Source organism: Montipora foliosa, chromosome 7 (assembly GCF_036669935.1).
Source record: "Montipora foliosa isolate CH-2021 chromosome 7, ASM3666993v2, whole genome shotgun sequence".
Lineage (NCBI taxonomy): Eukaryota > Metazoa > Cnidaria > Anthozoa > Scleractinia > Acroporidae > Montipora > Montipora foliosa.
In genome coordinates this window covers 13079792-13095953 of record NC_090875.1, presented here as the reverse complement: position 1 = coordinate 13095953, position 16162 = coordinate 13079792, and the positions used below count along the sequence as shown (strand labels likewise).

Here is a 16162-nt window from a genome sequence, read left to right as displayed (position 1 = left end):
TTGTATTGAAATACTTAACCTTGCCTGCACTATATCTATTTCTCTCCGTTTTGGCATACAGCTACATCTTCATGCCAATTTGCTTCAACTCCTGACCGTTGTCAAACTACCCTTTCAATCATTTTTATGGTGAATATGTTTTCAAATTTTCTGTGCCTTCCAATGACAAAACGTGTCTTGAAATACTCACCAGTTTCAAGTTGCACTTCAAGTCGACGAGGTCGGAACAAAGCATTGTCGATGAGGTCCCTTCTGTTGTCATTCCCTGACTAACTGACTGATTAATAAATATGTATGTATTATGTAGCAACTATCTTAAACCACGATTCCAAATAATTACAGGATATGACGTGGCGAGGTGTGAATGAGCGGCAACTGTCAGTTTCTGATTGGTCAATGGCCAAAGGACGAATACATTATCATTATATACACCAATGTTTTACCAGATGAGCTTTCGCGCCAAAACATTATATCTACAAGCGTGAACACAACATAACCGTTATCGTTACATAACTTTGTCATTGCTTAATAATAAATGATCCTTGATGTGCGGAGTAAGCCGAGGCTTGTCGCTAGGATGCATTCGTTTAGTTGTAATTGGCATTGTCTCGTCGAGAATAGTTGTCAGTTTTTGAGTGGATATTTCCACGTTTTCATTCACCCCTTGGGCATTAATTTTAATACCTCATCGCAATTATTGAGGCAAATCGTCAACACGGGGGTTTGCTGGACGCATTGTTCTTACTTCCGCGGAATGGCTTTCATCTTTTCTTGTTTTTGAGTGTTTGCTGGAAGCCATTAATGATCTGATTTTCCACGTGGAGCAGATGAGGATTGTATAAGCTAGATATGTTTGTGAGAATATGGTCAAGCGATTTTTTTGCCACAAGTCGGTGCAAAAACAAGTTTACGTAGGTTGAAAATTACGCGTAAGCCTTGAGTTCAAATCTCCGGCTAGTAGAATACCTGCTGACGGATTTTATAATAATATGCACGAAAGAAGTACCCAGCACAAAACAGTCTTGAAATAACTAGTTGTCTCTTGACGTTTTCAGAAAGCATCAGCTACGAGCCAATTTGCCACAAAATCCCACATTTTCAACCTACCCCTTTTCAAACTGTCTCTTCCCTATGGTGATAGTCTTCGGAGGAAACATCCCAAAGGCAAGGTCTTGCCTCGTATAAGCCAATTAGTGGAAAAATGTCCTCTTGACTCACTTTTTACTCCAACATATATCCACGAGTTTTGTTGGGGATCTGTCTTTAAATTCTCACTCACTCGTAACCGGAAGTTCGATCTAATTAGCCAATCAGGTTGGACAGCATAACACAGCATAGAAAGCTGTGACCACATGGCTTGATTGTTGCGCTGTCATTGCTGTTTGTGGCTTTTATATTTAAGTGTTTGAGCACCCTCTGCTGCATTTAGAAGCAGAGACTGAAGAAGTAAGGAAATGGCGTTCTTCGACGGTGAAGCAAAAGATTCTGAACAAGTACACATTGGTGCAATTAATTGTGCATCGCCTTTCAGTCACCAACGCGTAGACATAAAATGTGGAAATCGAATCGATGGTGAGAAGACACTGAGAAGTCCCTGTCGATCCCTAAACTCACGGAGGATTATTAAAATCCATTTAGAAAGTGACTTTCACTTGGAGAGTGACATCGAAGCTATCATAGTGTACCAATGTTTATCGAAGCCATCAGGAAGTTCAGCAAGCTATGAGTCACCAAAGCCATATGAATCCTAGACTCCTTCGCAGCCGGTCGGGCCGGAGTCACGCAACGCTTCCCTTCCCCACGCGTGGGGAAGGGGAGGGTTGCGTGACTCCGGCCCGACCGGCTGCGAAGGAGACTATATGAATCCAAAATGAAAAACATGACTGACATGACAAACATGACAAACAGTGAGGCAACCAAACAACTCATACACTAGTATAAGACACTAGTACTTGTGTGGCGGACCAGAATGACGAACTGTCGAAAGACTCGTTCATCGATTATGTAAGTAAGAATGGATGAGGAATCCGCACCGATCTCCAGCGATAGAGCAAGGCTGAGTCCGTTCGCAAATATAACATGCTCCCCGGGACAGAGAACCTTCCAGAATTCCTTACAAGAAAAAGTTGAGCTTGTTCCGTAAAGACACGGTTATTAGAAAGTGTATGGTGGATTTATGTTTAAAGAAGAACGTATAGAGCTCGTCTGAGTTGAGAAAGTGTTTGCGTCTTGCTTTTTGAAAGTATCTTGCAGTAAGAATGTCTAGATCTATACCACAACTCAGACGTAACAAATCTTCGAGAGTAGTCGATTCTAATTGTCGTGTTTATCGTATTACCCGAAGGACTGCTAAACACAAAAAAATACTTATCAGTACTACTGTGTATTCAAGATCAATCTGTTACTAAGCATTCAACAAAGTTGAAGCAACAAAGTGAGAGTTATTGTGTCAGTAGCTTTTCTATTGATATCAGGAGACATTGAATCAAACCCCGGCGCTGTTGCTCATGAAACAAGTACACATACAGTCCTGAGAAATCCATCCTTCTATGGCAGTGTTGCAGGCTCGATTAGCTCAGCAAGGATTGAAGGCACTAGAATGTACCTCAGATGGTTCATGCTTCTTTTGTCCGTTGCCCACCAGTTATAGAATGATCCACCCTATCACACGACCGTGCGTGCTACTGGAGTTGAATACACCAGAAACAACCGTCAAAGATTTATTGAACCCCATAACAGAGCAATTATGGGTGTGTTGTCATAGTAATACACATGGTGTGATGCACTTATTGTGTAAGCAGTTTCACATATATTAAATGTTCACACAGTACAATACGCATAACTGAATCGATTGAAGGATGGGCACCAGTAACTGTTATCAGTCCTATAAGCGGACAACAGGAACTACTGTTATTAATATTGGACATCTAGATAAAGGACACTATGTCTCAGCAGTTCCGTTAGATTATTATATTGACAGAATTTCAGGTTATGAAATCAGCAGTACCAATGTCAACTACTATTCAGAGGTAATAATCGATTAATTAACCACGGCCAAAGATGATGCGAATCTCAGTAATAATTTTTCCAAAGCAGAGGTAAAAACAGCGCATATGAGAGAATCCATCAGGCGAAACGCCAAGAGCAAGATTCTCTTTGACATTCTATGTCAAAAGGGATTCAGTCTTTCCATGATAAGATAATACATAGCCCTGAATACATATGCACTTGTTGTGATCAGTTATGGTATAGATCATCTGTCTCTAAGTGTAACAGTAGCAAATACACTGGTAAACGTTCGCAAAGTTTGTAGGAATAATGTACATGTATACCTTAAACACCCACAGATAAGCCACATTTTTTTCCAAATATGATCGCTAGAATTCGGGGATGCGGCTTATCTGCGGGAACATTTGAACATGTTTGAAAAAGACCGCTACCGGTGTCCAGGTCCGTTCTAATGCCTAGTTACTAAGCCACGAGAGGTTTTGTTCACGTTCTCGTTGTAATGCAAACGTCTATGGAAAAACTGTGTTGAATGAAGAAATTCCTGTCAACAAGTACCAGAAAAAGATTAATCACATGTTAAAGTTGGTGGAAACGATGTTCATTTTATTTAAAGTGCTAAAATTGTAAGACTTTGAAGTATTTTCCTTTTCAATTTTAATTATAGTATACGTTCGATGAACAGTCGATGAAGAAGACTTCTAAAGACTCGACTCTGGGATTTCTTTTGATTTCTTTCAAAAAACTTTTTTTTGCGAAATTTGACCTGCTTATCTGCAATTGTTTACCGGGTAACTGGCACAAAAAGTGTTGATAATACTGAATGGATCAGCTGGTATTTTTTACAGGTCACAGGTCATTGTTTTACCAATACAGAAAATATCCTTAACATTCATAAAAGCTAACCTTGGGCCTAAAAACTTTTGTTAAGGCCTAATTAGGCCAAAAGTTAACATTTATAAATATTAAGGATACTTCTGTATTGGTAAAACAATGACCTGTGACCTGGAAAAATCACTAGCCGGAATGGATCGGGTGACCCGAAAATACTGACCCCCGGTCTGTGGACTACCCCAGAAATACCCCAAAGGTATGCTAGTCTACTGCTGTTTTTTTTTTTTACCCAAAACAACAACTTCCCCAAGAATACTAATATTCGTCGTGAGCAGCGTCACAATTAGTGCTAAGCCTAAACATCCATTTTAAACAGCTTTGGTCAGCAGTAATCTGTCTTCCGTCGTCATAGAGGCATTTTAAGATATCCAACGATTTTCCCCTTCTTTTGTCGCCTCTGTGCATCGCTAACGTTTATCATCACCAATTTTCCACAGTATTCCAATGTTTATATCCCAACTCCTGAAATTAACCAGCTGATGCACGACAAGAAGTTACAAGAGGAGTGTCTTCAGTATGTTGCAAAGAAAGGTAAGTGGGGATGAATATTAGTGGGTCCAAGTACCAAGTCGCAAATAGTCGTGGCAAATATCCATCGCGTTCACCCACACAGAGGTAAACAATTGTTTAAAGTACCTCTAGCCACAAATCATTTTTTATTGCTGAGATAAATCTGTTCTCGTAAGCCATTGCAAAAGTATTCAAAATTCCAATTTTTTCGCGTCGTTAAATTTTACAAAACCAGTTGTTTGTCGAGGTGGCAGTGTTTGAGGACCTCGAATGAGAAAGTTTAGCAAACAAGAAATTAGTTTTGAGACCAGTGCTGAGAATGCACGTACCAAAAAAGGATTTTTGAGGCTAAACATTATCTCTTGGAGCTTATATACGCATTGTATTATTCACCTCCCTGCTGCCGAAAGGAAACAACATGGGGTCCCGTTAAGATTCTGTGTTGTATTTGCATTATAATCTTGCATTCACATTTATATGATATGGAAATACCTGGAACAAAACGTTTTATGCCCAAAAAGGTTCGAATTGGATACAGCGTTGAGTTTGCGGAAAAGACCTAGGTTACCTGGCCTATGAATGGAAGCGAGGCTGCCGTTGACGCTGCTTTGATACAAACCTTTGTGCTTGTCTAATGTAAATGTAGACTAATGAGAATTACAACAAAACAATTTAGATGATAAAGCAGTGAAGCCTCGCAGCCATTCATAGGCTTGGTCACTGAGCAAACAACTGTAAATTGGCCTATTGGTCTATTGTTTATTTTCCCGCAAAACGTAATTTTCTGACGCTGATTGGGACCAGAGGCCCGTTTCTCCAAAGTCCCGAAACTTGATGGGCCATTTTCGGGTGTCGCAATTCCCTCTGTATCTCAAGAATGGAGAGGTTTTAGGTCGTCAAATCTCACAGCAAGTTTGGTTTTTGTTACCTTGAAAACATGTTAAAAAATCGGCTTTCCAAAACAAACGGTTGGCAGTTTCACAAATGGCTTTTCGGGACTATTGAGAAACGAGGGCCAGGCCGATTTGGGTAAATCTTACCTTTGGGTGATGGACTCTTGGAGAAGAACGGAAAGGTATTTGGCTGCCTTTGCCCCGAATTCTTAACGAACCTTCGCGGGATCCTATTACCCGGAACCTCCGTCTTCCATATTAACCCTTTGAAACAACCGTGTCCCGTATCTATCTATTTTTAGAAGCACTTCGCAGGAGGGGAAAGGGGGGGGGGGGGGGGGGGGTTTAGGTGGTGTTTTGAACCTCAGGTCACACATCTGTGACTATCACGTCCTTTCACAATAGCCAATCATGAGTGACCTATGGTCAGGCATTTATTACGTATGTGAACCACTTGACGTATGTTATCAACCACATACGTCACAAACGTCAAAATATAGTAGTTCTAAAAATAGAACGATACGGGAAAGGGTTGACTCAAGGGTACATTACAGATGAAAGCTCCGGGTAATGGGCTTCTGACCTTCGCCATTTGTGGAGAAATGACTCCTAATATAATCCCCTCGGATTTTTGCTCAATTCCAGGTCTGCCGTCATTTCGTGACGTGTTCATGTTGTACTGTGGGCTCAGTGCAGGAGCAACAGTGAAAGACCTTTGTTCACGATATAATCCCAGCAAGCTTCACGTGGATGAGAGGTGAGCGAAACAGATCATTTACAACAAACATGGTCAATGATTGGCATACATGATGCTGTAGCTTGGATTCCAGAACTAGAGCAGTTTTCAATTGAGTGTCGACAGTAATTAGTGAATTGCATTGGTTTTGCATTACTTAACTCAGTTATTGGTTCAAAGTTCTCGCGCCACTTTTTCAACCAATCAGAAGTAAAACCAAAACCAATCGTGGCTCGCGCGTGCACATTTTCCCGCGCTTTGTGTCGGGCTGCGTGTAATTACTTGGAGTTTTGATTGGTTCACTGGATTGTCTCCGCCCTTTTTGACTGGCCAAAGTAATTACTTTGGTTTTGGTTTTACGACACTCGATTGAAACTCGCTCTACTTGATGCTGTAGCTTGGATTCCGAATTAAAAAGACACGTTTCACTTAACCAGAATGCAAATTTTCAGATAAATACCACGCAAGGCAAAGATTTCATGAGGACCTTTTGCTCTCCATATGAAACTTTCTATGATAAAGCGTCCCATGTAGGTGGAAGTTTTAAAGTTACTAAAGATAGAACAAGCGAGAAAAACAAGGTAGAACAGGAACTAAACACGGATGGAAATCTTCCGAAAATGAAATTTAAAAAAACAGCTTTAAGGATTGGTATCAAATTCATTGAGGCGTAACTGGAGAGCAAACTCTGCTTTTTCCATACAACTTCCCAAAATTTCTCCCACTTATATCAACGTATGTTTAATATTGTGCATTATAGCCTGGGACAAAAACGGCGATTTCCATTTAGAGATTTTAAGACTATTTTTTTATTATCATCATATCCACAGCAATTCAAACTGGTTACATCACAAAATATCTCTATACGCCGGGCAATTCAAGAAATTAAACGTTTGCCCTGACCATAACATTTCTCACCATTCTTGTGCACGTTTGTGCACGATCTGTCAAAAAAGCACTGCTTTATTGGCCACTTTGAGGTTGCGCGGGAGACAGGGTCGACAGCCTTGTTAAATTGCATTGCGAGACTGGTTTTGGGTACGCATTTTCATCATTGCATGTGCAGAGCAAGAACTCAAGTTGCCAGAAAGCAATATACTAGAAGCTGAGCTTCACAAACGAGATTATTGTACAATTGCAATTTAAAAACCATGGCTCGCTTGCCAAGGTGCAAAATTGTCCGGAAAACGAAAAGATTTGATCAAAAGGTCAGCGAGATCGTGGTACATACGACGTTTACTTAATGACAACGTAAGTTAGAAAGATCTAACCCGAAGTCAACTGGCGATTTCCGAGTTCATGTCTCCCTCCTCTTCAAAAAGAGTCTAAGTGCGACGCTTTTGTGATAAAAATTAGTTTTCATTTATATTTAAAGTAGAACTAATTACCATCCTAAAAACTTCGCACTTAGACTCGCTTTGCAGAGGAGGCAGACATGAACTCGGAAATGACCAATTGTTATCGCCAAGAATATCCGAAAGTCTTTTTGCTTTGTATATGTAATCGCATGGGCCCCAGGGCAACTGTAAGGATTAATTTCACGCATATTTTCAAAGTTTTCACAAAATTGCCCAAGTCACGAAGCGACGAGGGCAATTTGAAATTAATCCTTTATTGCACGAGAGCACATTGGGATTACACATTTATCACATACAGGGCAAAATTATTGAGGGAAGCACGTTCAGTGCCTGGAGAAAATGACGTCAGCACGCTGCCATTCGGTTGAAGTTCAATTCAATAAATTGCCAACAGAAATAGCGCTTAAAATGCGTTTTATATGTAGACAAAAAAGTAGTTTACTCGGGAAGAATATTCTCTTGTAACTTCGCTTGCTCTGGGTAAGTAGCTGTTAACCAATCAGGGTCAAGTAATCATGCCCTCTTGATTATTAAAACTGCCCTAGTGGTTTAGGAAAAATACCCTCCGTCTCAGCAAATCAGCATTCAGTAATTTTACTCAGTATGTGATAAGCAGAGTAAACGACTGCATAAACTGTGCCATGTCCCCAAAAACAGCCCCACAATGCAATTCAATAAGACTCTCGACCCCGTCTCCCACTCAACCTCAAAGTGGCCTATAGGTTGACTGATAATTTTCTCTCGGTATATTAGCTGTTGTCTTAGACCTAACTAGTACAGGTGGATAGAAATAAAACAAATTCTGACGCACGAAACCATCACAGTACAGTCTTCAAGTGTGGCATCTTGATCTTCCCTGTACAAATCTGGAAACAAAACTGAAATCAGAGCTACGGCTTGTGCAAGAGTTACTTCCCTCGGTCATAAAGGGAGGAAAAGCTTTTCCTTAGCCCCTTTTTTTAAGGGGGAAGGGGGGGAGAGCTTTTTCATTCCGAAACACTAAAACACTAATTCTGGGATTGGGATATTTCTGAGTTTCTGTTTGTCTAGGTTTCGAAGTGAGTCTTGGTGCTCAACTATTGAAAGGAAAATGAGTTTGATTTTCATAAGAATACGCCCTCATTTTGTGCACCAGGACTCGCTTTGAAACTGAGGCATGCAGGAAGTCGGAAATGGGCTATTAGGGAGGTTACGTAACGAGGACGACGACGGCTACGAGGACTTCATTTAAAAATACGAGTTCGCGTTATTCATATCACTACGAAACTATTTCATGTCGTTCGCGTTAAAAATGTGTAGTTACTGTCGAGGAATTAAACTGATATGAGTGAGTTGGAAGCGTAGAGAGAGAACTGAAAATTCATCGTCATGTGCTAACGTCCTCCACAGAACCTTAATATTGATTTTGGTCATTTCACGTCGTCATTTAGGAGATGACGGCAAATAAATGTACCAAAATGTAAAACGCACGTGCAGAGCGTGCAGAGCCACTGTTTTTGCTCACTAAACCTATTGCTTTGTAGCGTCGTCGTTGCCGTCGGCGTCGTCGTTTCGTAAGCTCCCTATTGAGGGCTTAAAGACTCCCGGTCAAAAAGAAGTGAAGAGAGCGCATGCACACAAAGGGAATTTAAAACTGCATGCTGTATGCAGGAAGATTGACGACCAAGTTAAGCTGTTCGAGAATAAATGGAATTAAAATAATATCTGATGGAAGGGTTAAAAGGAACCTCACTGGGTGCAAAGAGCGTTTGACGCATTCTAAAACGTATTTGAGTTTATTAACTTCCAAAACTATCTATCTTTTTATAACAAACTATTCCTTACCTATTGCGTTCGTTGAATTTATTACAATGGTGGACCTCTAAGACTGAAAAGATTAACAAATGTCAAGTGTAAGCACAATATGGAACTAAAAAGCTGTTGCGTAACGATTCAAGAAGATCGCCTCCTGGATTTACTCCCACAGTAGTTAGGTTTAGGATGGATCGTTGTCTACATCAGATCATCAAGACCTAGTGTTACCGTAGCCTGCGTAGCTGTCGGTTCTGTTTTGGCGGAAAGTGTGAGATCTCGAGCGGCGAAGCCGAGATAAGGCTGGGGCGAGGGGGAACAAGGAACGGTACTTCGTTTCCCCCGCTCCAGCTTTCTCGCCCCGCTCGAAATCTCTCGCCGCACTCCGCAACAACAGAAACGGCATCTACGCTGGCTGGACTTGATTTCAGTGTACACTGAGGCAAAAATTGGGCAGTGGTACGATCATTCTAATTTGAGAATACGGAGCAAGTTACTGGGATCTTTACATCTCTAAAAGTAAGTACGAAGACGCCCTACACAAGGAAATGCAAACCGGAAACCAACAGTTGTAGAAAACAGGCGACGTCGTTAGAGATTCCTCCACGACTACATTTTTAAAAGACAGGTTGGTCGCGATAGGACCCGGCTCTGTATTGCTTACGTTTTCACAGAGCCCTGTCTGTCTGGATCCCTGAATAGGCGCCAAGTAAGCCATAAGTGCAACAGAAACTCGAGCCAACTTCAGACTCACTTCACGCGTTATCGCCTTGTCGTGTTTCAGTTGGATCTGCACAAATTCGCATTCGATGAGGATAATCGTACTTCGGCTTCTCTGAAAATACCTCGTTTTTAAAGTTTCATAGTAAGGTACTTCAAATAAAATAAACCCCGTTCACATTCATAGTAGACCTCGGGCATACTTAAAGCCTTCTTACGTCACTAGTATGAACCCGCCTAATACACCAACGATTGATTGATAAATGACCCGCACAAAAAAGGAAATACCGCTATTATTACAGCGCTTGTTCTCCCTTTTTTAAATTAATGCTAAGCACCAAGGGGAGAAAAATTGTGCCTTTTAAATCACATATACGACTTGTTCGACATTCCTAAGATAACGACCGTAAAGTTCACAGGAGTCGTTTCACAACTCTCTGGGATAGACAATATAGACCATAATTGAAGAGACCCTGTCTAACAACTCTTCTTAAAATTCTATGGGACGTTAAGGAACCCTGAGAAAGAGTGAAACAGGGATCTTTAAGTACTTTGGTCTAGTCTTGTTTTGGGAACATTGTAACTGAAGCTCGCTATTTGTGTTACCTAAACAATAGTTGATCGAGGGACTGGTTATGAAACCTTACAACCTTCAAAAGCGAGAACAATGTCTCAATGTCCCTTTTATTTTCGCTTCGCAAGGGTTCGCAAATTATAGTTGCGCATAATTTTATCGAAAGATATAATTGGTTATCTTCTCGAAAAAAGGTGTGTTTTGAGCACCGTCAACGCCAAAAATACAGACAAAAACATGAAACAAAGAGACTTGTCGAGTTTCATAACCACCTCTGTGCATTAACTATGCCCAAACTTAAACTAAGATAAGGATATAGCCTTGATCAGTAGTTAAGCACGAAGAAATTAAAATGTGACCACTGTTTTAAAAAAAAAAAAAAAAAAAAAAACCATTAATTGGCGAATTTTCCAAATCGCAGGAAAAACATTTCAAAAGCAACGAATTTCTAAGAACAATACTGAACTCATCAAAGGCCTACAGTATATGAAATATTATATTCAAAGGCTCATTAGCATAGCTCTTACCATTGCTCGTCTTCTAGGAGACTCAAGAACTTGTCCACCCGATCCCGCTTGTTGGACTGGTAAAGAAAAAACAAATGTTGAGTCGAAAAACATGTCGATGAGTTAAGACATCAAAAAGTAACCGTAAAGTTTTCAAAGAGTGAAACCGATACGGAAAGGGCATTATCATTAGTTAATTTATTCACATAGACACAAATTCAATCAACAAGGAAACATGCATCATTAATTTTAAAAGATGAAAATCCATGTTTTTCACAACCGAGACAAAGATTTGCATACGAAAAAAACAATGTTTCTGAGGCTTAATTTTGGAAACCAATGTGGCACAGGAACATCAACATCAACTACCGTGTTGTCATTTGAATATTACTTTAGATGGTAAAATGAATTTCGTCTAATTTAGATTTAATGTACCTGAATAGCCATTTCTGCCATCATAAGTAGTTTCTTTATGCCAATAAATACCCTTGAGGAAAAAAAAAATTATTAACAGTTAACACAGCAAATAATATGAAGGCAAAAGGCAAGTTACTACACGAGCCACTGGGGATCACACGAACAGAGGTCATCCCAGCTTCCGAAGCATGAAGCGACGAAGAGTATTGCTACTTCCCCCTTAACGGGTCACTGGTCCATCGAAAGGCTTCCCCCAAGAGTGTGTCACAGGAAACCATTAATACAATTAAGTGATGAGACAGAGCGTGGAACTAAGATTCTTTTCCATAGGAAACAACACGATGGCAGAGCCGAATCTCGAACCAGCGGCCCTAAGGCCGGCAGCTCGGCGCGCTAATAGGGACCTTAAGATCTACGACGGCGACGTCGACGAAAACGTCACCTCAAAACAGAACTTTGCTCTGGTAAAAGTCTTTCGCGATTATTTCATCTCGTTCACGTCGCACAATGTGGGCGAAGTATCCTAAAAATGAATTGGTACGAGCGGTTTCAGACTGAAAATAGAGAATGAAAGATTCCCTGTTGCATGCTCACGTTGTCGCCAAAACCCAAAATTTAGTGATTTCACGTCGTCGTCACGCAGAGAACCGCAGAAATATGAGCTAAAATCCGTGCTGCACGTGCAGCACGATTATTTATGCTCTTTTAACCAATGATATCATTGTTTTGTGGCGTTTTCGTCGACGTCGTCGTCGTAGTTCTTAAGCTCCTAATCACTACGCTACCGCGCACTCCTCATACCAGGTGCCTCCTGGTTCCCAGAGCCTCTCATCTTAGGGGTTCCTTATAACATAAAGACGATGAAGATTGTTTAAGGGTTGTTTGTTTCATGGGTTGGTGGAAACCGTAAAATAATGATGACTGTTATTTCTCTGACACTAATGTACCTTTGATGACCAATATTTCTCTCGATTTCTTTGACTTCGTCGGCATCAAACAACTTAACATCCTGAATAAAACACAAATACCAGAGCTTAAAAGCAAACCAGATAGAAAGACTCCCTCAAGCCAGGCTTTAGTTGTGCCAACTTGTGCACGTTTCAGATAAGTTGGGGGGAACGACTTGAGGTCTTCCTGTATCACTCGCTATCGGTAGCACTGAAAAGCTAAAAGCAATCCGGCTCCAAAAGGCTTTCACAGCGCTTGAGAAAATTCCTTCGAGCTAACGTTGACAAAAACCGACTCAAAGCAGAGTTTAAAAGGTGCTGCACAGAATCGCATCTCATTTCATCGTTGTAAAACGTGCCAAGGTTTAATAACCATCTTTTCGCCTCCAGAAGTTGCTGGAAGTACATAAATGCCTTTTTTCCCTTTGTTCTTCTCCCGTGACACTTTTCGTCAATGAAGAGCCTTCATAAACCCAACCCTAACTGACTGTTCAATAATTCTTCCTGAGTTTATAGAGCCGAGATTAGGACAGTAATATGAAAGAACAATGTTAAGTGCTACTGACCTGAAACACTGCTTTGAGATGATCAGTTGAAGACAAGCAGGAAACATGAATAACGGTGTTGAACGCTTCTACAATTCCCATGGTTTCCAATACGTCTCGACAGCTTGTTGTTCCAATAACGATTAACTTGCGACCCTTAAATACAAGGAGAATATCTAGTGAACTTCACCTGCGATTGGTTATGTTTTTGCGGCTGCGCTGTCCTCTTTAATTATTTTCAATCTATTTTTAAATTTTGCAGCACCTAGGGACACTACTCACGGATAAATTTTGCCGGCAGGATTTCGAGCAGAATAAGAGATTCTTGAGGCGAATATTCTGCCGGCAGAATAAGGCATTTTCCAGCTGAATTTGAGCAGAATAAGGGAAAATCAGCGGCACTAATGATATGCATCACAGTTGTGAGAGAAATTGAAACGAAACAAATGGAAAATACCTTGTGTTTGATTTGATTATTAGACCTAAAGTAATGGGGTGTTTACATGATACCGGTACGAGTTCATCCCGGTTCTTACTTATCGCTCTGTATTTGTTTACATGATACCGGTGAAAAATCTCATACCAGTACAACTCATACCGGTATGAGTTCATCCCGGTAGTTGTACCGGATCGAAATTCTCATAACGGTATGAAAAGTTATACCGGTATCATGGAAACGCTACATTGACTCCCATTCCGGTACGAGTCGTCAAGTCGTGGTGGACTGGGACTATTGACGCATGCGTTGTATTTTGTTTTGGTTCATGCGTCATCCCTGTGTCAATATTTGTGTCGTCCATGTAAACGCGATATGAAATTGACAACTCGTACCAGAATGAAACTCGTACCGGTATGAGATTTTACATGTAAACACCCTGTAAGATGAAGTGCAAGTTTGCTACGCATACTGAACATCTAATTAGTTTTTAGGGGTTAGGCCCAGGCTCCGTTCTTTATTTCCGAAAAATATATTTTTTTCGGATACCGAGCAGAATTCGAGTAGAATAAGCGAGTTTTACGAGCACCGCCGGCAGGCAGAATAGGTCATTTTACGAGCAGACTTTTTCCAAGCCTAGTGCGAAAAGCGTGCGAAGCATGACGTGATTCGAGACGGACCAATCGGCATACATCCATAAATAGCTGGCCGTGTGAACATGTACTAAAATTAGATTGAAAAATAATTATCATTGTTAGCAGGCCATGTATGGGGGATTGGTTCTCTTCGCTCACATTCTCTTGATGCATATCATTCGCTGTAGTTTCTGGTTACCTTTCTCAGCTTTTTCTTCAGCAGCACAAGTAGCGCTTGTAATACGGTGTTGGAAAATCTCGGACCAATGGCGACATAATCTAAAAACAAGGAATGAAGAAGTCGACGTTTTTAATAATTTGCTAAACAAAACAAGATAAACAAGCTTGCCTGATATTTCAAATGTGACTTAAAATTATTCAAGTAAATTAAACAAATCGAAAGTGAACCACTTTCGATTTGTTTTTTATCACAATATTCAAGAGAGGGTTTATTTCTGAGCGTGACCAAAATCATGACACAAAGAGCAAGCGTTGTCTATAGATCGTTTTCACTGTCACGCAATAAGAAAATAAATCGAAAACCATCCAGTGGAAAAAGTCAAGAATTCGTGATGCTGTAGAAGAAAAATGAAGAAGACACTTCTCCAAGTTTTAGGCCTGTGCGTTTCCCCAAACTTCAGATATTCGTCGAAATGTTTCGCAGAAATTTACAGAGCCCAGTATGAAAACGCCATGTTGGTGCACATCTGTGGTGCACCAATATGGCGGCCGGAAAATAGTGTCAACATCTGTTACTTACTTTGGCTATCTAGGCGAGTGATCATCTGTACTGAACTGACAGCTATTTACCTAAGCGCTTTTCCTAATGCTTTAAATTCTAAAAAGGCTCAAAACCATGAGATAAATATATATTTCTCAATAAACTCGATCGTCGCCTCGTGTCACGCACCGCTATAACTCAGAAATTCAAAATGCTCCGGTTTCCAAACGAAGTTCGCTATTCAGCTTTAAAATTGCAAATGGATACAAATTTTACCGCCTCTTATGCCTGATGAGGATAAAAACTTTCGTGGCTCTTTAGTTTTGGATTTTAGAAAATGATGACGTCACGTGAAAACGATCTATAACTTCCTCGCAATATGTTTGGGTTATCTTCCAAAATGAGCGTTCCTGATTGGCTGTTACATTGCGTGACAAATTGACGCGAGCATGACGCGAGCAGCGTTGTCTAGACTCTTATCGACAACGGCAAATTAGCCAATCAGATTGCGAGATTATAAGCGATTGTGAAAAAAGTGGATGGTTATACGGGATGATGTGTGTCAGGTGGTCCATTAGAACGTCGCCTCAAAATGTAAGTTAGCGCCACCGCGAATCTCTCTTGATTATTCCACCTCGTTTACGAAGTACAATGTGGACGAAGTGTCCTAAATATAAATTGGGTACGAGTTTGATTTTTGAAATGTTTTCTATTCGGGACCTTAAGCCAAAATTAAACAAACAAAGTGATTCTATACGCTCAAAACTGTTTGCTCAACACTTCCAATAGTTTTCATTCTTTTTACCTCTTTTTTACACTTTATTTTCGCATTCTGTTATTTTTATTGTTCGAATGTAAATACTTAGCTTTTACCTTCATTCCATTGTTTCAGAAATTGTATATAAACGGAAATTTTATTCACGAACTCTAACTTGAAAATGACCGTGGAGCGGTCGAAACGTCGTTCCTACTTTTTATCGCTCGTTTTTATAACTAAAACTATAAAAAGTTAATTTTTTCCTTGCGGAATTGTCTGAAAGGACTCTCATTTTCAGAGAGCCGTACAAAGCAATAAATGTCATCCCTTTTAGAAATGGTCTTTTTTCTCGAGTTTCGACTCGCGTATATTGGAAAACAATGACACACTCAGGAAATCAAACTGACTTATTTTTCCTCGAAATCAGATATGAAGCGTAGATAAGTTATACGCTTAGAGCCAGCAACCAAGACGCTAAAGATCACACAAGACCACCTAAAGGAGTCTACAGCACGCCCTCTCTCAGAAATAGAAAACAGAACATACCCAACAGACGCTCTATGTCATCAACAATGATACAGCTGAGATCTGACTTGTCTGCATCGTCAAATATCTGCAAAAACACAAAAAATAAAATAAAATAAAATAAAAGCATAAACGGGACACCTGGGCTATCTTTCGATGATCTTGTTACGTGTATATTTATGTGGAAACTG

General features: G+C 40.4%; 1 protein-coding gene across 3 annotated transcripts in view; it reads right to left on the bottom strand.

Annotated features, from left to right (window-relative positions):
• Nucleotides 1-6824: 6824 nt before the first annotated feature.
• LOC138010577 (vesicle-fusing ATPase-like) overlaps nucleotides 6825-16162 on the bottom strand; it is a 58621-nt gene continuing 49283 nt past the window's right edge. For all 3 annotated transcript variants that reach the window (XM_068857554.1, XM_068857555.1, XM_068857556.1), the window contains 8 exons: nucleotides 15993-16059; nucleotides 14168-14247; nucleotides 12919-13053; nucleotides 12353-12414; nucleotides 11424-11475; nucleotides 11010-11065; nucleotides 9222-9264; nucleotides 6825-8263 (listed from right to left, as the gene is read on the bottom strand). In XM_068857554.1, coding sequence (XP_068713655.1) covers nucleotides 9243-9264; nucleotides 11010-11065; nucleotides 11424-11475; nucleotides 12353-12414; nucleotides 12919-13053; nucleotides 14168-14247; nucleotides 15993-16059 — 474 coding nt within the window. In that variant the 3' untranslated portion in view covers nucleotides 6825-8263; nucleotides 9222-9242. The remainder of the gene's footprint in view (nucleotides 8264-9221; nucleotides 9265-11009; nucleotides 11066-11423; nucleotides 11476-12352; nucleotides 12415-12918; nucleotides 13054-14167; nucleotides 14248-15992; nucleotides 16060-16162) is intronic.